The following is a 16,055-nucleotide window of genomic DNA, read 5'->3' as shown; positions in this document are numbered from 1 at the left end:
TTGTGCAAGTTCTCCCACTTAAAAAGATGAGAGAGGCCTGTAATTTTCATCATAGGTACACGTCAACTATGACAGCCAAAATGAGATTTTTTTTCTCCAGAAAATCACATTGTAGGATTTTTAATGAATTTATTTGCAAATTATGGTGGAAAATAAGTATTTGGTCACCTACAAACAAGCAAGATTTCTGGCTCTCACAGACCTGTAACTTCTTCTTTAAGAGGCTCCTCTGTCCTCCACTCGTTACCTGTATTAATGGCACCTGTTTGAACTTGTTATCAGTATAAAAGACACCTGTCCACAACCTCAAACAGTCACACTCCAAACTCCACTATGGCCAAGACCAAAGAGCTGTCAAAGGACACCAGAAACAAAATTGTAGACCTGCACCAGGCTGGGAAGACTGAATCTGCAATAGGTAAGCAGCTTGGTTTGAAGAAATCAACTGTGGGAGCAATTATTAGGAAATGGAAGACATACAAGACCACTGATAATCTCCCTCGATCTGGGGCTCCACGCAAGATCTCACCCCGTGGGGTCAAAATGATCACAAGAACGGTGAGCAAAAATCCCAGAACCACACGGGGGGACCTAGTGAATGACCTGCAGAGAGCTGGGACCAAAGTAACAAAGCCTACCATCAGTAACACACTACGCCGCCAGGAACTCAAATCCTGCAGTGCCAGACGTGTCCCCCCTGCTTAAGCCAGTACATGTCCAGGCCCGTCTGAAGTTTGCTAGAGTGCATTTGGATGATCCAGAAGAGGATTGGGAGAATGTCATATGGTCAGATGAAACCAAAATATAACTTTTTGGTAAAAACTCAACTTGTCGTGTTTGGAGGACAAAGAATGCTGAGTTGCATCCAAAGAACACCATACCTACTGTGAAGCATGGGGGTGGAAACATCATGCTTTGGGGCTGTTTTTCTGCAAAGGGACCAGGACGACTGATCCGTGTAAAGGAAAGAATGAATGGGGCCATGTATTGTGAGATTTTGAGTGAAAACCTCCTTCCATCAGCAAGGGCATTGAAGATGAAACGTGGCTGGGTCTTTCAGCATGACAATGATCCCAAACACACCGCCCGGGCAACGAAGGAGTGGATTCGTAAGAAGCATTTCAAGGTCCTGGAGTGGCCTAGCCAGTCTCTAGATCTCAACCCCATAGAAAATCTTTGGAGGGAGTTGAAAGTCCGTGTTGCCCAGCGACAGCCCCAAAACATCACTGCTCTAGAGGAGATCTGCATAGAGGAATGGGCCAAAATACCAGCAACAGTGTGTGAAAACCTTGTGAAGACTTACAGAAAACGTTTGACCTGTGTCATTGCCAACAAAGGGTATATAACAAAGTATTGAGAAACTTTTGTTTTTGACCAAATACTTATTTTCCACCATAATTTGCAAATAAATTCATTAAAAATCCTACAATGTGATTATCTGGGAAAAAAAATCTCATTTTGTCTGTCATAGTTGACGTGTACCTATGATGAAAATTACAGGCCTCTCTCATCTTTTTAAGTGGGAGAACTTGCACAATTGGTGGCTGACTAAATACTTTGTTTCCCCACTGTAAATTGGTTTTGTGCTGACTTTCAAGAATGCCTGATGTACATACATGTATGTGTATGTCGGAGTGACTTACTCTCTGGGGGGACTCTGACTTTGTGGGGACAGCCAGACAGACTCCTGTGGTGGGGGTACAGACCAGTGACATGGCCAGTGCCGTCACAACCAGGGGTAGGACACCTTATATCCTTCTTATCTGGTCGTGGAAAGTCTGGGAGGAGGCACATAACAGGAACACTTAGATTAATACATAGACATTCACATATACACTATCAGTCAAAAGTTTGGACATACCTACTCATTCAAGGGTTTTTCTTTATTTTTCAATTTTTTACATTGTAGAATAATAGTGAAGACATCAAAACTATGAAATAACACATATGGAATCATGTAGTAACCAAATAAGTGTTAAACAAATCAAAATATATTTTATATTATTCAAATAGCCACCCTTTGCCTTGATGACAGCTTTGCACACTTGGCATTCTCTCAACCAGCTTCATGAGGTAGTCACCTGGAATGCATTTCAATTAACAGGGGTGCCTTGTTAAAAGTTAATTTGTGGAATTTCTTTCCTTCTTAATGCGTTTGAGCCAATCAGTTGTGTTGTGAAAAGGTAGGGGGGGTATACAGAATATAGTATTATGTCCATATTATGGCAAAAACAGCTCAAATAAGCAAAGAGAAATGACAGTCCATCATTACTTTAAGACATGAAGGTCAGTCAATACGGAACATTTCAAGAACTTTGAAAGTTTCTTCAAGTGCAGTTGCAAAAACCATCAAGCGCTATGATGAAACTGGCTCTCATGAGGACCGCCACAGGAATGGAAGACCCAGAGTTACCTCTGCTGCAGTGGATAAGTTCATTAGAGTTATCAGCCTCAGAAATTGCAGCCCAAATAAATGCTTCACAGAGTTCAAGTAACAGACACATCTCAACATCAACTGTTCAGAGGGGACTGTGTGAATCAGGCCTTCATGGTCGAATTGCTGCAAAGAAACCACTACTAAAGGACACCAATAAGAAGAAGATACCTGATTGGGCCAAGAAACACGAGCAATGGACATTAGACTGGTGGAAATGTGTCCTTTGGTCTGGAGTCCAAATTGGAGATTTTTGGTTCCAACCACTGTGTCTTTGTGAGATGCGCTGTGGGTGAACGGATGATCTCCACATGTGTAGTTCCCACCGTAAAGCATGGAGGAGGAGGTGTTATGGTTTGGGGGTGCTTTGCTGGTGACACTATCTGTGATTTATTTAGAATTCAAGGCACACTTAATCAGCATGGCTACCACAGCATTCTGCGGCGATAGGCCATCCCATCTGGTTTGGGCTTAGTGGGACTATCATTTGATTTTCAACAGGACAATAACCAAACACACCTCCAGGCTGTGACCAAGAAGCAGAGTGATGGAGTGCTGCATCAGATGATCTGGCCTCCACAATCCCCTGACCTCAACCCAATTGAGATGGTTTGGGATGAGTCGGACGGCAGAGTGAAGGAAAGGCAACAAACAAGTGCTCAGCATATGTGGGAACTCCTTCAAGACTGTTGGAAAAGCATTCCAGGTGAAGCTGGTTGAGAGAATGCCAAGAGTGTGCAAAGCTGTCATCAAGGCTAAAGGTGGCAATTTGAAGAATCTGTTTTGAATTTGTTTAACACTTTCTTGGTTACTACATGATTCCATATGTGCTATTTCATAGTTGTGATGTCTTCACTATTATTCTATAATGTAGTAAAAAGTAAAAACAAACTTGAATGAGTAGGTGTGTCCAAACTTTTGACTGGTACTGTACATTCATAACAATCTTATGACACCTTCAAGAATGTTGCAGTATCATTCTTAACATGCTTTATAACCTTCATTACCCATGCAAGCAAAGAGTGCAACAAAGGTAATAGCTTTTGACAATATTCTAATGAACTTCAGTTTGATATTTCATTAAACTTGTAAAGGGTTGCTTGCATGAATGTTCCTCGAAACTGTATTTTAAGTGAGCTTCTGAGAAATGCTAGAATTAAACATAGAAACAAGAACAGTATCATGCAAAGAGCCAGACACTTTTTTCAAAATGCTTCTATTAATCTGTCATTTTAGTTAAGGCTTCCAGTTCAACACAGGCCATTCACTTCTTAATGCCCATCCATCGAAATATTACATTTGGGATTACACATTAGGCTGCAGTCATTTGAAGAATCAGTGTAAAACATGAGAGGTACTTTGGGCGGATTTAAGACTTATGATCATGGTTAAATATCCAGTTGATTCCTATCAAAATCCAATATTCTGAGTAGTAGCAATTCCATCAGAAGATTTTGTTCTTTTTTTATTTTAGTCTGGTTATTTATTACTTCAATTGTTGCCAAAATGTTTTTAGTACTTAAGAGGATTTCCGTCTCTGAATTTGATTCTTTATTATTTTGATGTTTCGAAGTGCCTCATCATTGAAATCACAAGTGGTCTGATTCATACTAGATAAACATGCATAATCATATCTGCTGAATACTTATTTTATGCACACTACTCTTCATTAGAATAAGTGCAATATCCACTGTATGTACACTACCGTTCAAAAGTTTGGGGTGACTTAGAAATGTCCTTGTTGTAGAGAGAAAAGCAATTTTTTTGTCCATTAAAATAACATCAAATTGATCAGAAATACAGTGTAGACATTGTTAATGTTGTAAATGGCTATTGTAGCTGGAAACTGCTGATTTTTTATGGAATATCTACATAGGCGTACAGAGGCCCATTATCAGCAACAATCAGTCCTGTGTTCCAATGGCATGTTGTGTTTGCTAATCCAAGTTTATCATTTTAAAAGGCTAATTGATCATTAGAAAACCCTTTTGCAATTATGTTAGCACAGCTGAAAACTGTTGTGCTGATTAAAGAAGCAATAAAACTGGCCTTCTTGAGACTAGTTGAGTATCTGGAGCATCAGCAATTGTGGGTTTGATTACAGGATCAAAATGGCCAGAAACAAAGAACTTTCTTCTGAAACTCGTCAGTTTATTCTTGTTCTGAGAAATGAAGGCTATACCATGCGAGAAATTGCTAAGAAACTGAAGATCTCGTACAACGCTGTGTACTACTCCTTTCACAGAACAGCGCAAACTGGCTCTAACCAGAATAGAAAGAGGAGTGGGAGGCCCCGGTGCACAACTGAGCAAGAGGACAAATACATTAGTGTCTCTAGATTGAGAAACAGACGCCTCACAGGTCCTCAACTGGCAGCTTCATTAAATAGTACCCGCAAAACACCAGTCTCAACATCAACAGTGAAGAGGCGACTCCGGGATGCTGACCTTCTAGGCAGAGTTGCAAAGAAAAAGTCATATCTCAGACTGGCCAATAAAAAGAAAATATTAAGATGGGCAAAAGAACACAGACACTGGACAGAGGAAGAGTGGAAAAAAGTGTTATGGACAGATGAATCGAAGTTTGAGGTGTTCAGATCACAAAGAAGAACATTTGTGAGACGCAGACCAAATGAAAAGATGCTGGAGGAGTGCTTGATGTCATCTGTCAAGCATGGTGGAGGCAATGTGATGGTCTGGGGGTACTTTGGTGGTGGTAAAGTGGGAGATTTGTACAGGGTAAAAGGGATCTTGAAGAAGGAAGGCTATCACTCCATTTTGCAATGCCATGCCATACCCTGTGGATGGCGCTTGATTGGAGCCAATTTCCTCCTACAACAGGACAATGACCCAAAGCACAGCTCCAAACTATGCAATAACTATTTAGGGAAGAAGCAGTCAGCTGGTATTCTGTCTATAATGGAGTGGCCAGCACAGTCACCGGATCTCAACCCTATTGAGCTGTTGTGGGAGCAGCTTGACCGTATGGTACGTAAGAAGTGCCCATCAAGCCAATCTAATTTGTGTGAGGTGCTTCAAGAAGCATGGGGTGACATCTCTTCAGATTACCTCAAAAAATTGACAACTAGAATGCCAAAGGTCTGTAAGGCTGTAATTGCTGCAAATGGAGGATTCTTTGACGAAAGCTAAGTTTGAAGAACACAATTATTATTTCAATTAAAAATCATTATTTCTAACCTTGTCAATGACTACATTTCCTATTCATTTTGCTATATTTCCTATTCAAACTCATTTCATGTATGTTTTCATGGAAAACAAGAAAATGTCTAAGTGACCCCAAACTTTTAAACAGTGGTGTAGTTCTATTGTTCTCAAGTGGCCTTAATAGTACACATACAAAAACAGAGGAATGACTTAAAGAAATGGGTCCTCACTGTCATTACGTTGATATAAACCTGTTATGAAGAAGAAGAAAAATCTAGAATCTTGAATTGACAAAGAAATAAGATGTATTCAAATCTAGTATTTGTACCTTTGCATCCATGATAGCCCACCCTGGTGTCCACGTCCAGTAGCCGTTGGTGCCTCCTCTCATTGGTCATCTGCTCCAGTAGGAACCTGTCCATCTCCCTGTAGGCATTGTGGAGGACCTGCCTCTGCTCTGACTGCAGGGCCATGGCCTGCTCCAGGAGGCTCAGGTTCACCCTCCCTCTGTCCCTGTCTCTTTCTTCTCTGTCTCTGTCCATCTCCTGGCCCAGGGGTCTCTCCATCTCCTGCAGGCCCAGGGTCCAGGCCTCCAGCCGAGGAGGCCTCTCCACCTCTGGCTCCCCCTCACTGTCCTCCTCACTGGGGGTTGATCGGTAGAGTCGCAGGGGCCCTGCCTGGAAGGGACCTGCTCTGCCCAATATGCCCATGTTGTACCCGCTAAGGTCAGACTCAGGATCATCATCTCTCATGTGTTGGTGGCCGTTTCTCCCCGATAGGTATCTTTCTCCGGTGGTGGCTTTGGAGGGGCTGCTGATTGAGCCGTTGGAGCCATTCAACTTTGCAGAATGAGACAGGGACAGAAGCTCCCACTCGGCTTCCCGGCTGTCTCCGTATGGGCTTTTACGTGGTGACAAACTGCAAGTCATACTCATCCTGTCCTGACTTTGGTCTTCTTCCTCTTCTTCTTGGTTTCGTTCCGCCACCTCTTTGTCCTCCAAAGTTTCGGAGGCTGCAGCCTCCTCATGGGGAGAGTCATCAGTCACCACTTCAGACCATCCAAAGGAATCATGGGGTTTTGTTATTGCGTCCTGGCAGCCATTACTCTTGGGCACGTTAAGTGTTTCTGAGTCTCCATCTTAGAAACAAAGTAAGAGCAAAAGAGAACAAAAACTATGCTGTGATATTATTTTCAAGCTTGAGTCAATTGTTCATATTAAGGCCATGCTTTTCAGAGAACATTTGGTTAGGCAGAGAGAGTAATGTTTTGCAGAGACATTCAACACGAATTTCGTGACACTTTTTCCTATCTTGAAAACGCATGTCTTGTCGTTTGAAATGACTGTTAAGAGGATTGGCAAATACAATATGTAATGAAAATAGTAATAGTATGGACAGGACAGCAACTGCAAGATTTCCCAGCAATTCCTCAAGTACATCAGAGATAATACATGAGACAATTTTGGCTAGTTGAACATGAAACCTAAAGATGAAGAATAAGATTGTCTTCTTCTTCTTAGAAATCTCTAATCAGAATACAACAACTTGATGTGGATTTAGACGGACCAGATTATGACAGAGATTTACATGGTTTGTGGCACTGAACATCAGTTTTAAGTAGTTATGAGGTGTAAGCCAAGCAGGGCTTTATGATTTTAAAGATAGTCACTTGTTGTCATTCGCACACAACTCATTTAAGAACACATATCTATATGTAAGCATAAGAACCAAGAAAGAGGAAAACATTTCAGTATTCTATTTTTTACAAAAATCCTTGTTTCCCTTTTCAGTCTTTCTTTCTTTTCCTTTTATTTTCTAAATCTTTTTTCAATATGTTATTATGCCGAGTGCACCTGATAATTGATTTTTACATTGATTCTTTACTAAAAGCTTTTAAAGAAAGCTTTTCCATCAGAGGACATTTTTATGAACATATCAAAACAATTATTGTATCCCAGGACTGTGTGTAATGGTAAAATATATTTCACATTACATTTGAATTTATGGTTTCAAGCATTGGTCAGTTTAAGTGGAACAAACAGAAAAGCTAGGCCTCTTAGTTCCCCAAAATGCATGTTAAATGACACTTAGTATAGTAATACCCCTGATTATATTAATATTAAGTCATGGTCAATGATTAACAATGGAACGCTATCATCTGGATTGATTCAATAAAAATATATTTTGAGCCCCCAAATCATTGAAACGTATTTTCGGTGCTAAAGCTCTTTAGTGAGGCCATAAGGGTTTTTATTCTATAAATCATAAGTAGACTGTACAGTACTGAGTAGATCTATCCTCTTAAGACGTCACGGAGCAAATTAAAAGTAACCCACAGAGACTAGAGAGAGAGGGATCCAATAGGTTGATGATAGATCTGGAGATAATTTAGGATGCAATTCTGTAGGCTATATAGGCTAGTAAGTGGATTCCACTGAGGATGATCAAGGCATTACCAAACAGCTACTACTAGCCATTAGTCAGGCCACAGTAGAAAACTTCATCCCCCAAAATAAAAGCTGCTAAATGCAGGAAGTGTAGCGCTCTGACTTATCTGGCGAACCTCTGCCAAAAAAGAATAACGGCTTTTGTTTTGAAGCATATGATTTTGGATTGTGTAAATGTAGGTACATGTACTACTGAATGTGATGTATATTCACTACCACACTACAAGGCAGGTGTAAACAGAACAGCAACAGAGGAAGTAGGTGAATGAAATAGACTTGGTTAAACTCCTTTTCGCTGCAAAATATGAAGCTGGATTTTGTGAGACATGCAATGACGTGGCTGATAATCTTTTTGTTGCTAGAGACATTTAATTCTAAACAGAGGCATACAAATAGCAGACTGTTCAACAAAGATGAAAAGTCAGTTATGCTTAGTTACAATTAGCAGAGCAGACAGAAAATAACTTATTTTTGTCAAGATGGGATGACACACACACACACACACACACACACACACACACAGTGAGAAACGTGCAGTGGAAAAGAGACTGCATGGGAGAAAAAAACGTGGATCCCTCCTGTGGTTTGTCTATTGGAACAGGTGAACAGTTTGTACTCCAGAATAGCCATTACCGGCGCTCTGCAGTATGGTTGGAGCTTGGCTGGAGTTGAACGCAGTGCGGCTCGACCAAATTAGCGGCTTATTTTTCCCTCTTGTTTTAAAATGCAGATATGAACAGTATCCCGCTGTTACATTCTTATGGCTTTTTCTATCCACTTTAACTGTCATAATCTTTTCACATAAAATACCCCCAGACCTGATTGTGAGAAAAATATATTTACAAATGTATGTAGGCCTATGTTAATCACACAATGTTCAGTCATTTCTTTGTGTTGCCTGCCTTTTGATACATGTTCACTGTATTTTATAGAGCTTTCTGTTTGCTGGTGCCCTCTTTTGATAAAAAATATCAACTTTTCTTGATTAAAAGGTTATAATACAGTACAAGTAGCTAGTGGTGACTGAATACAGACACAAAAGCTCTGCTTGAAACACAAACAGACCATGAGAGGGAGGTATATGAACAAAGAAAGTTATCAAAGGGGAAAAAAACAGATAGCGAAGCTAGTGCAAAAAAGGGTTACGATAATTGTAATGTTATATGAACCCCGGAAACAAATAAATTCCATTTCCAATTAATCCGCACAATTCATTGAGCTACTCTCTTGGTCCATTTAACTACCCACATGTGTACTATAATGAGCTGTAGACATTATGCCTAATTATGTATATTTGGACTGTGTTAGAGGGCCTAACAAAAGCTTTCGAAGGGGACAATTACGTTTGTTGCTTAGTTACATCGTTAAAACTACACCAAATAAGTGCAGATTATTGTGGGTGAGAATGCACATGTAAACCATGGGTATTGTTGCCAAAATGCTCAAAATTCAATTCATTTGGAAATAGAAATGTTTTGCTTCTGGGGGGAGGCAGTGTTTTTCAATGAAATAAACACAAGCATTTCCTTATGTCATTGTTGAGTACGCAGCTTGGTCTTAGTATCTTTTGACAAATAATCACCAATTTATTCTATTGTATCAGTGACATTGGTTTTATAAGAACATGTTTAAGCAATAGCATACTTCCGAAGGGGAGCTGGTTCTGTTTAAGATGCAACATCAGCTTGTGTTAATAATCAATAAATCGTGTGTATATTGTAACCGCAACTAAACTAACTTTACTAAACAAACATCAACAGATGACATTCAAATCAGAATGGCCTAAAGCAAACACTATCATCATTTTTCAATTCTCAGTGTTTTCAACCTATTTTTGAATGGCTTTTCAGAAAAACCAAACACATCAGACAAGAAGAAAATGAGGAGTCCGAAATCTGGCCACATCAGAAATAGGGGGAAAAGCCATGCCAAAAATATCATGGCAGATAAGCTGTCAAAAGTATGACTGAGGACGTGAGACAGACACAACTAATGTGGACCCAGCAGTCTCGTCTTTCACTTCCAATACACAATGACTATGGGGTCTGGCTGATGGTGAGCAGACAGGCAATAGAGAGGGAGGGAAATATGAATGCAACAGATGGGATTTTAAAATTCAGCGTCAATTGTTCATCAAAACAGACAAACAACAGGACATCTGTCTACCTGCTGGAGTGTCAATGTTCCTCAGCTCTTCTTTGTCCTGTGGCGGTGCCAGGTCCTCATTCTCCTCCTCGCAGCATGCCTTGCTGGGGCTGTAGTGGCGGGGCCTCATCAGGAGAGACTTTCTCTTGTTGACGGGGACGCCCTGCACCCCTTCCTGGGCAAGCCTCTTCCTAGCAGCCATTGACCCATATATGCTGTTGTGGGGGAGTGGATTCATAAAAAGATGCAATGGGGTCAACAAAAGGCCATAGCCGTTACTGGGGTTCATCTGAAAACTTTGAACTGAAAGTGAACCTAAAATGTAACATTGTCAGTTTATTCCCCAACTGTATTTTTCAGCATTCAGAAAGTAAATGCAAGTGTCTTTTGTAACTAGAGTGAAAAAAGGTCAACATAAGGTTGAAGAAACTGTATTTGGCTGAGATGATGAACGAACAAAAAATGTTTTATACAAATGAAGTACCTAGATGCAGTGAAGAGCTACAGGGCCAAATTCAATTATAACCGGTATTATCAAGATAAGAGAATGGCCAGCATACCACATCTACTAACAAAGGATGCCTATTTCATTCTGTATGCAAGGGCATAGAAACCCAGGGGTGAGTTAGAGGATATCTGTAAGTGTTTATTTTCACAAAGAGGTCGTGAACCCTTACCTGGGAGCCTGGGTGATGCAGTCAGCTGGAACTGTAAACAGAAGCAGAGGTACGTCAGGTAAATAGTAATGTTTACATTTCCACTGTGGAGTGACTCAGGCTCTGCATCTGTCTACTGGGGAAACACAATCCTGATCAAAGCTACCAATCTACTGTACTAGCTCCACGTTTTGGATAAGCAGTTGTGAATGAATACACTGTGGGCCGACTACACTCATGGTAGTGGGGTGTTCCCCTAGCATGATTTCGGATGGTACTCTATCAAATGTTCTATGAAAAGATTACATTTACAGCTACTTATCAAAATAGATTTTTTGCAACCTTTTAGAATTAACTATTTTATTTAAACAAAAGCCTTCTGATATGATCAAAATTATCGTCAAGATTTTTTATAAAATATCCACAACCCCAATCTGCTCTCCTCTCTCTGAGATCTGCTGTAGCTCATCCTCCTGACAGCTTTGACAACATGATCTGAAAAGGCAAATCGATTTTCCCTGAAGGCCATGCACCACAGATGCAAATCTCATTCTCATTCAAGTCCACCCTATTCCCATGAAGCACAACCCCACAATAAAGCTTCCATGAATTTCCCAGACGTAGTAATGGCTCTGGTGCCACCAGCCAGTCCTTAGAGGCTTGGAACACTAGCATAATGGTATCCCCGTCTAGGGGTTTTCAATCACACTATATATATTCACTCCTTAACGAATTTGAGCCACAGTTCCAATTTGATGAACTAATTCCCCATCTGAATAAAATAATGGCAATGCAGTGCTCTTCAAATCGGTAAGATAATTCGTAAAACTGACAGTTGTAAAGTTGGATTGTTGAACTGATTCCTCCCTAGACCCGATAGCTGTATAAGTGGAATGTGTGTGAATTGCTGAAGTGCTCGGTTACTGCTATTGATGTGCTTGCTTGAACATGGTAAGAGTTGTCAACGCTGCTCACCTTTACCACTGTTCCATGTTTGGATTGTGTTTTCCTCTCCTTCTGAATCCATCTGTTGATAAAGAACACACTATGAATTCTTAAGCATGTAACACTCATTTCTAACAAAATACAGATTCTGTTAATATTGACAACTGGGACTGGAATAATGATGTTTCGCTCAGCAGATGCTGTATACATCCATCCAATTTTTGAGGGCTCTTGACGTCAGTGGTTGAAGTTTATTTGAAGTAACTTTTAACCTTCCTATCAACATTACCCTATATTTCCCAGAACATTTATGTATTTACGTGTTGATTATCTGTGGCATTTAATCGGTGTAGAGTCACTAAAACACATGTAAAAGCAAAACACCAAGCGAAGGTGAAGTTAATAAAACAAAACAAAAAACTTTTCAAGGTGGGAAAAACATCATAATGCAAAATAATGACATTAAAGTGCAGGTGGTGGTACACAGACACACAATAGTGTGTTTAGACCAAAATAGTTGTTCAAATCCATCCACTCTCCCTCGCCACCATTGCTCGTGTGGATCCCCAATAAAACCTATTAAAGGTAATTATTCCGGGCTGATGGCGGTGTATAGTGGTCACAGGCCAGTGAAATCTGTGAGTCACAGGATAGATACGCTGTTACTTTTCCTGGTAATGGGAAACATGACTCCTCTCTCTGGTTTGCTGTTGTGATTGAAGGCACTGACCTGTCATACATTTATAATAGGGGAGCAGGTGTGGCAGTGATGGACCTTAATTTACTTTAATAAACCTTTTATGTGCCACACTCTTCAATGCCACGCCAGGCCCTCCGAGGACCTGCTCATAATAGGTTCATTACTTTTGATTACTAGGGCCCTATTGAGACAAACAACTACCCAAACACTATAGATTACATTCTGTAAAAACTAATGTACCTCATTAGTTCATTACACTTTTTCCATCATCGTATGAACAGACACACACAGACAAGAGATACTCACTCGTTTTGTATGAATTTATATAACTTGTCTTTATTAAACAAGATTTGTATAGATAGTGTATGTGTTACAATGTCTACAATAATACAAATTAATTTAAATTTCAAATTGAGATAGTGTAATCGGTGTACTTGTATTAATTTCACAGATTGACTAATATTTTCACATTAGGCACCTCTGTGTTATTGAGAGGCAACACTCACATTATGCAAATCTACTTGTTTTAAACACTTATTAAATATTTCATAACACAACCTCTTTTATTTAATGCCGTATTAATGCTCTGTACATGAACCATTTAAATTCCTCTATCTTACAAGTAAAGCCAGAATATCATGTATTTTGAAAAATACTTATTTGAATATATTGAAAATACTATATTGAATATAATAATGCTTCAATCGTCGTTAGATACCTGATGAACTTGGTTTTGACCCTGAGAAGTATAAATTCGACTGATATTTTGTCAGAAGATCATGCTTTTTCAATTGTGCTCAATATGTTTGTTAGAACGTTTAATTACAGACTGTATTCCTTCAAAGGCCTGTATCTAGTCAACTTCATGTATTATCTGAGGGGAGATGGAGAAACAGCTCAAGCCTTTTGTGTTCAAGTATTATATTTTCTGCTTTGTGAGCAGCACAGATGTTCTGAGAGGGTATAGAGCATGTGCTTTTGACACCCATTCGACAAAAGCTATTGTTGGTCCTTCACAAACTCGAAGCTGTATAGCTGTAACTAATTCTGCAGAGGACGAATCAGAAATAATGGAGCAACGTGAAAATCTCCTATAGATGTTTATGGGTAAGAGAGCGAAGTAGACATGGAGAGAACACATGACGTTCAAATAATATATTTACACAAGCAGAACAAATACTGTAGATACAGTACATGCTATTCAAATAAGGCTTTGTTTGTATTAAATATTTACTACAGTCTCAGGCAGGGATTTGTTTGTGTCATATATTCCTGACACTGCACAAAACTATATAACATACACATGATAGATCTTTGGTGGTCATTGGTCAGTACAAAATGTTTCCCATTTCCTTATTGTTGACATTATGATCATCCTATTTTTAAAGAGACCATCCTTATACAAGGCTGTCTGGACATTGTCATGGTTTCAGCCAGCCATTTTGGACTTAGAAACGTCTTTCTAAAGTAGAACACTGGGGCTGCAATTACACAGGCAGCCCAATTCAGATATTTTTTCCACTGATTGGTCATTTGACCAATCACATCAGATCTTTTCACATCAGCTCTTTTTCATAGCTGATCTGATTGGTCAAAAGACCAATTAGTGAAAAAAAGATCCGAATTGGGCTGCCTGTCTAAATGCAGCCTGGGAGGCATGGTCACTTCCAACATACAGTAGACTACAATACATGTGCTGTAGTATAACAATAAAGCAGCAGACTCAACAAAGCTAGCTACATATCGAATACACAAAATCTGCAAACGCCCACATCCCTGCATATGTAGAAGAATATCTGAGTCTCATATTTCGCGGGGGTCAAAAGGGCGTTGACATGACACTGCTAAACATGCTGCTTATCCAGAACATCATGGCTACCACTTCCATTAGCCTTACAAATACATGACTATATCCGTTCACAGATAAAGTGAATTGGTAAAATGTCCTTTTTTTTCAGGACAATGAACTTGGCTATATTTCAACCTTGTTGTAGAGGGCATCCACTAGCTCCATGCTCTTCTATCCACATTTATAGTACCCAAACCCCTCACTGGAAAATATATTATCAAATTATATTACGCCTACCTTTATTTGCAGTTTTCTGGGTAATATATACGACGTGCTGCAAGGTCCACGCAGTCCACCTTGGTCGATGTGTGTACAATTCTTGACTTTTTTCAGGATGTGAGCATGAAATTCATCCTCTGTAACAAAAAAACTAAACAAATATACTTATAATAAAAATACATGTAGGCCTACAAATCAAAAGTGGAGTGGAAAGAAACAACTTACTAACTTTTCACTGATTCGCAATTTCCAATTTGCCATCTAATCGTAGTATACTGTAGGTTGGTTAACTAATGAATCATATTGATAATTATAATATTGCCCTCGATGCTAAAGGTTCTGGTGGTGATAGACATGGTTGGTGAACGTGCATTCAGCCAGAGATAGTGACGGGCAGGAAACATGATAATACCTCACATGGTGGAATAAGGACCAAGATGCAAATTGATTGCTTGACAGAGATCAAATTGCTCACAGTCTAATTAACACAAAACATCCAAGAGGAAAAACAAGGACGATCACAATGAGTACATTAAACCTCTTCACTTCAGATCTTATTACAGGAATTATTTATTTCTGTTAGCTTTGGAAAAAAAAGGAAAAAGAAAAAACATCTTAATTATAACACTCAGAGCATTTCCCCTCTGGAAACCAAAAGGGGGGACTCGGAGTCATTAGCATAAGAAAAAAAGAGACTCACTACTATTTAAGGAAGGTCGGTGGGTTTCTCATCTGCTGAATCATATTCCTGCCCCCCAACACAAATAGACAAATAACGTCTTGCTCTCTGAGGACTATTTGCCCATGTATGGGGCAGATTTCTCTGGGGATACTGAGCAGAGTTGCCTAATGCCTGATGCTCAGTGTTTCTATGTGATTCTCTATGTGCTAATCTGGCTGCTTTGCATGCTGTCCTTGGGACCAGCCCATTCCCCACCCTATTCCATCTGCTACCTTTCCCACCACAGAGGATAGGAGAGAATGGGCTGTGACTGACTGGGACTGGGAGAGGGCTTCCCAGTCCAACAGTCATGAATAACCATGGCCTCACACACCGTTTGGAGAGGGGTTGAATGGGGACTGCTTATCCGTTGGATCTGTTACTTTGGATCCAACTGTGGTTTTGCCTGCTCTAATACAAAATATAAATGCAATCAAGCATATATTGTTCATAATTATTGTTAATCATAGCCATACAAACTACAAGTGGTTAAATATAGATAATATACAGGTATGAGGTTATTTGAGTTGTTGGAAATCCACTTCAAAAAGGTTAGCCATTGACAAGGTCTTGCAGTTTTGTATATTGTTGATATTGAAGCTACCTTATGCTACTGTTTAAAACAACTACTACTAGAAGTGTAGGATCTTAATTTGATCACCCTGTTGTTGCAGGAAATGTCCTGCATAGCAGGAAATACAAACTGGCAGTGTATTCAAAAAATGTATCAACCCCTACAAAAATGTCCATTAACTATAATCCACACAATAATTAA

General features: G+C 39.7%; 1 protein-coding gene across 12 annotated transcripts in view; it reads right to left on the bottom strand.

Annotated features, from left to right (window-relative positions):
• LOC121535347 (suppression of tumorigenicity 18 protein) overlaps nt 1-16,055 on the bottom strand; it is a 46,265-nt gene that overhangs the window by 15,942 nt on the left and 14,268 nt on the right. For 7 of the 12 annotated variants that reach the window (XM_041842338.1, XM_041842328.1, XM_041842329.1 and 4 more), the window contains exons 2-7: nt 14,578-14,696; nt 11,822-11,873; nt 10,868-10,898; nt 10,212-10,405; nt 5,927-6,736; nt 1,644-1,778 (exon numbers count right to left, since the gene is read on the bottom strand). In XM_041842338.1, coding sequence (XP_041698272.1) covers nt 1,644-1,778; nt 5,927-6,736; nt 10,212-10,405; nt 10,868-10,898; nt 11,822-11,873 — 1,222 coding nt within the window. In that variant the 5' untranslated portion in view covers nt 14,578-14,696. Of the gene's footprint in view, nt 1-1,643; nt 1,779-5,926; nt 6,737-10,211; nt 10,406-10,867; nt 10,899-11,821; nt 11,874-14,577; nt 14,711-16,055 lie in introns of all 12 variants that reach the window. The other 5 variants (XM_041842334.1, XM_041842337.1, XM_041842335.2 and 2 more) reach the window with 2 other exon arrangements.

This window comes from Coregonus clupeaformis, chromosome 21, assembly GCF_020615455.1.
Source record: "Coregonus clupeaformis isolate EN_2021a chromosome 21, ASM2061545v1, whole genome shotgun sequence".
Taxonomy (NCBI): domain Eukaryota; kingdom Metazoa; phylum Chordata; class Actinopteri; order Salmoniformes; family Salmonidae; genus Coregonus; species Coregonus clupeaformis.
This window is presented reverse-complemented; position numbering and strand designations above follow the sequence as displayed.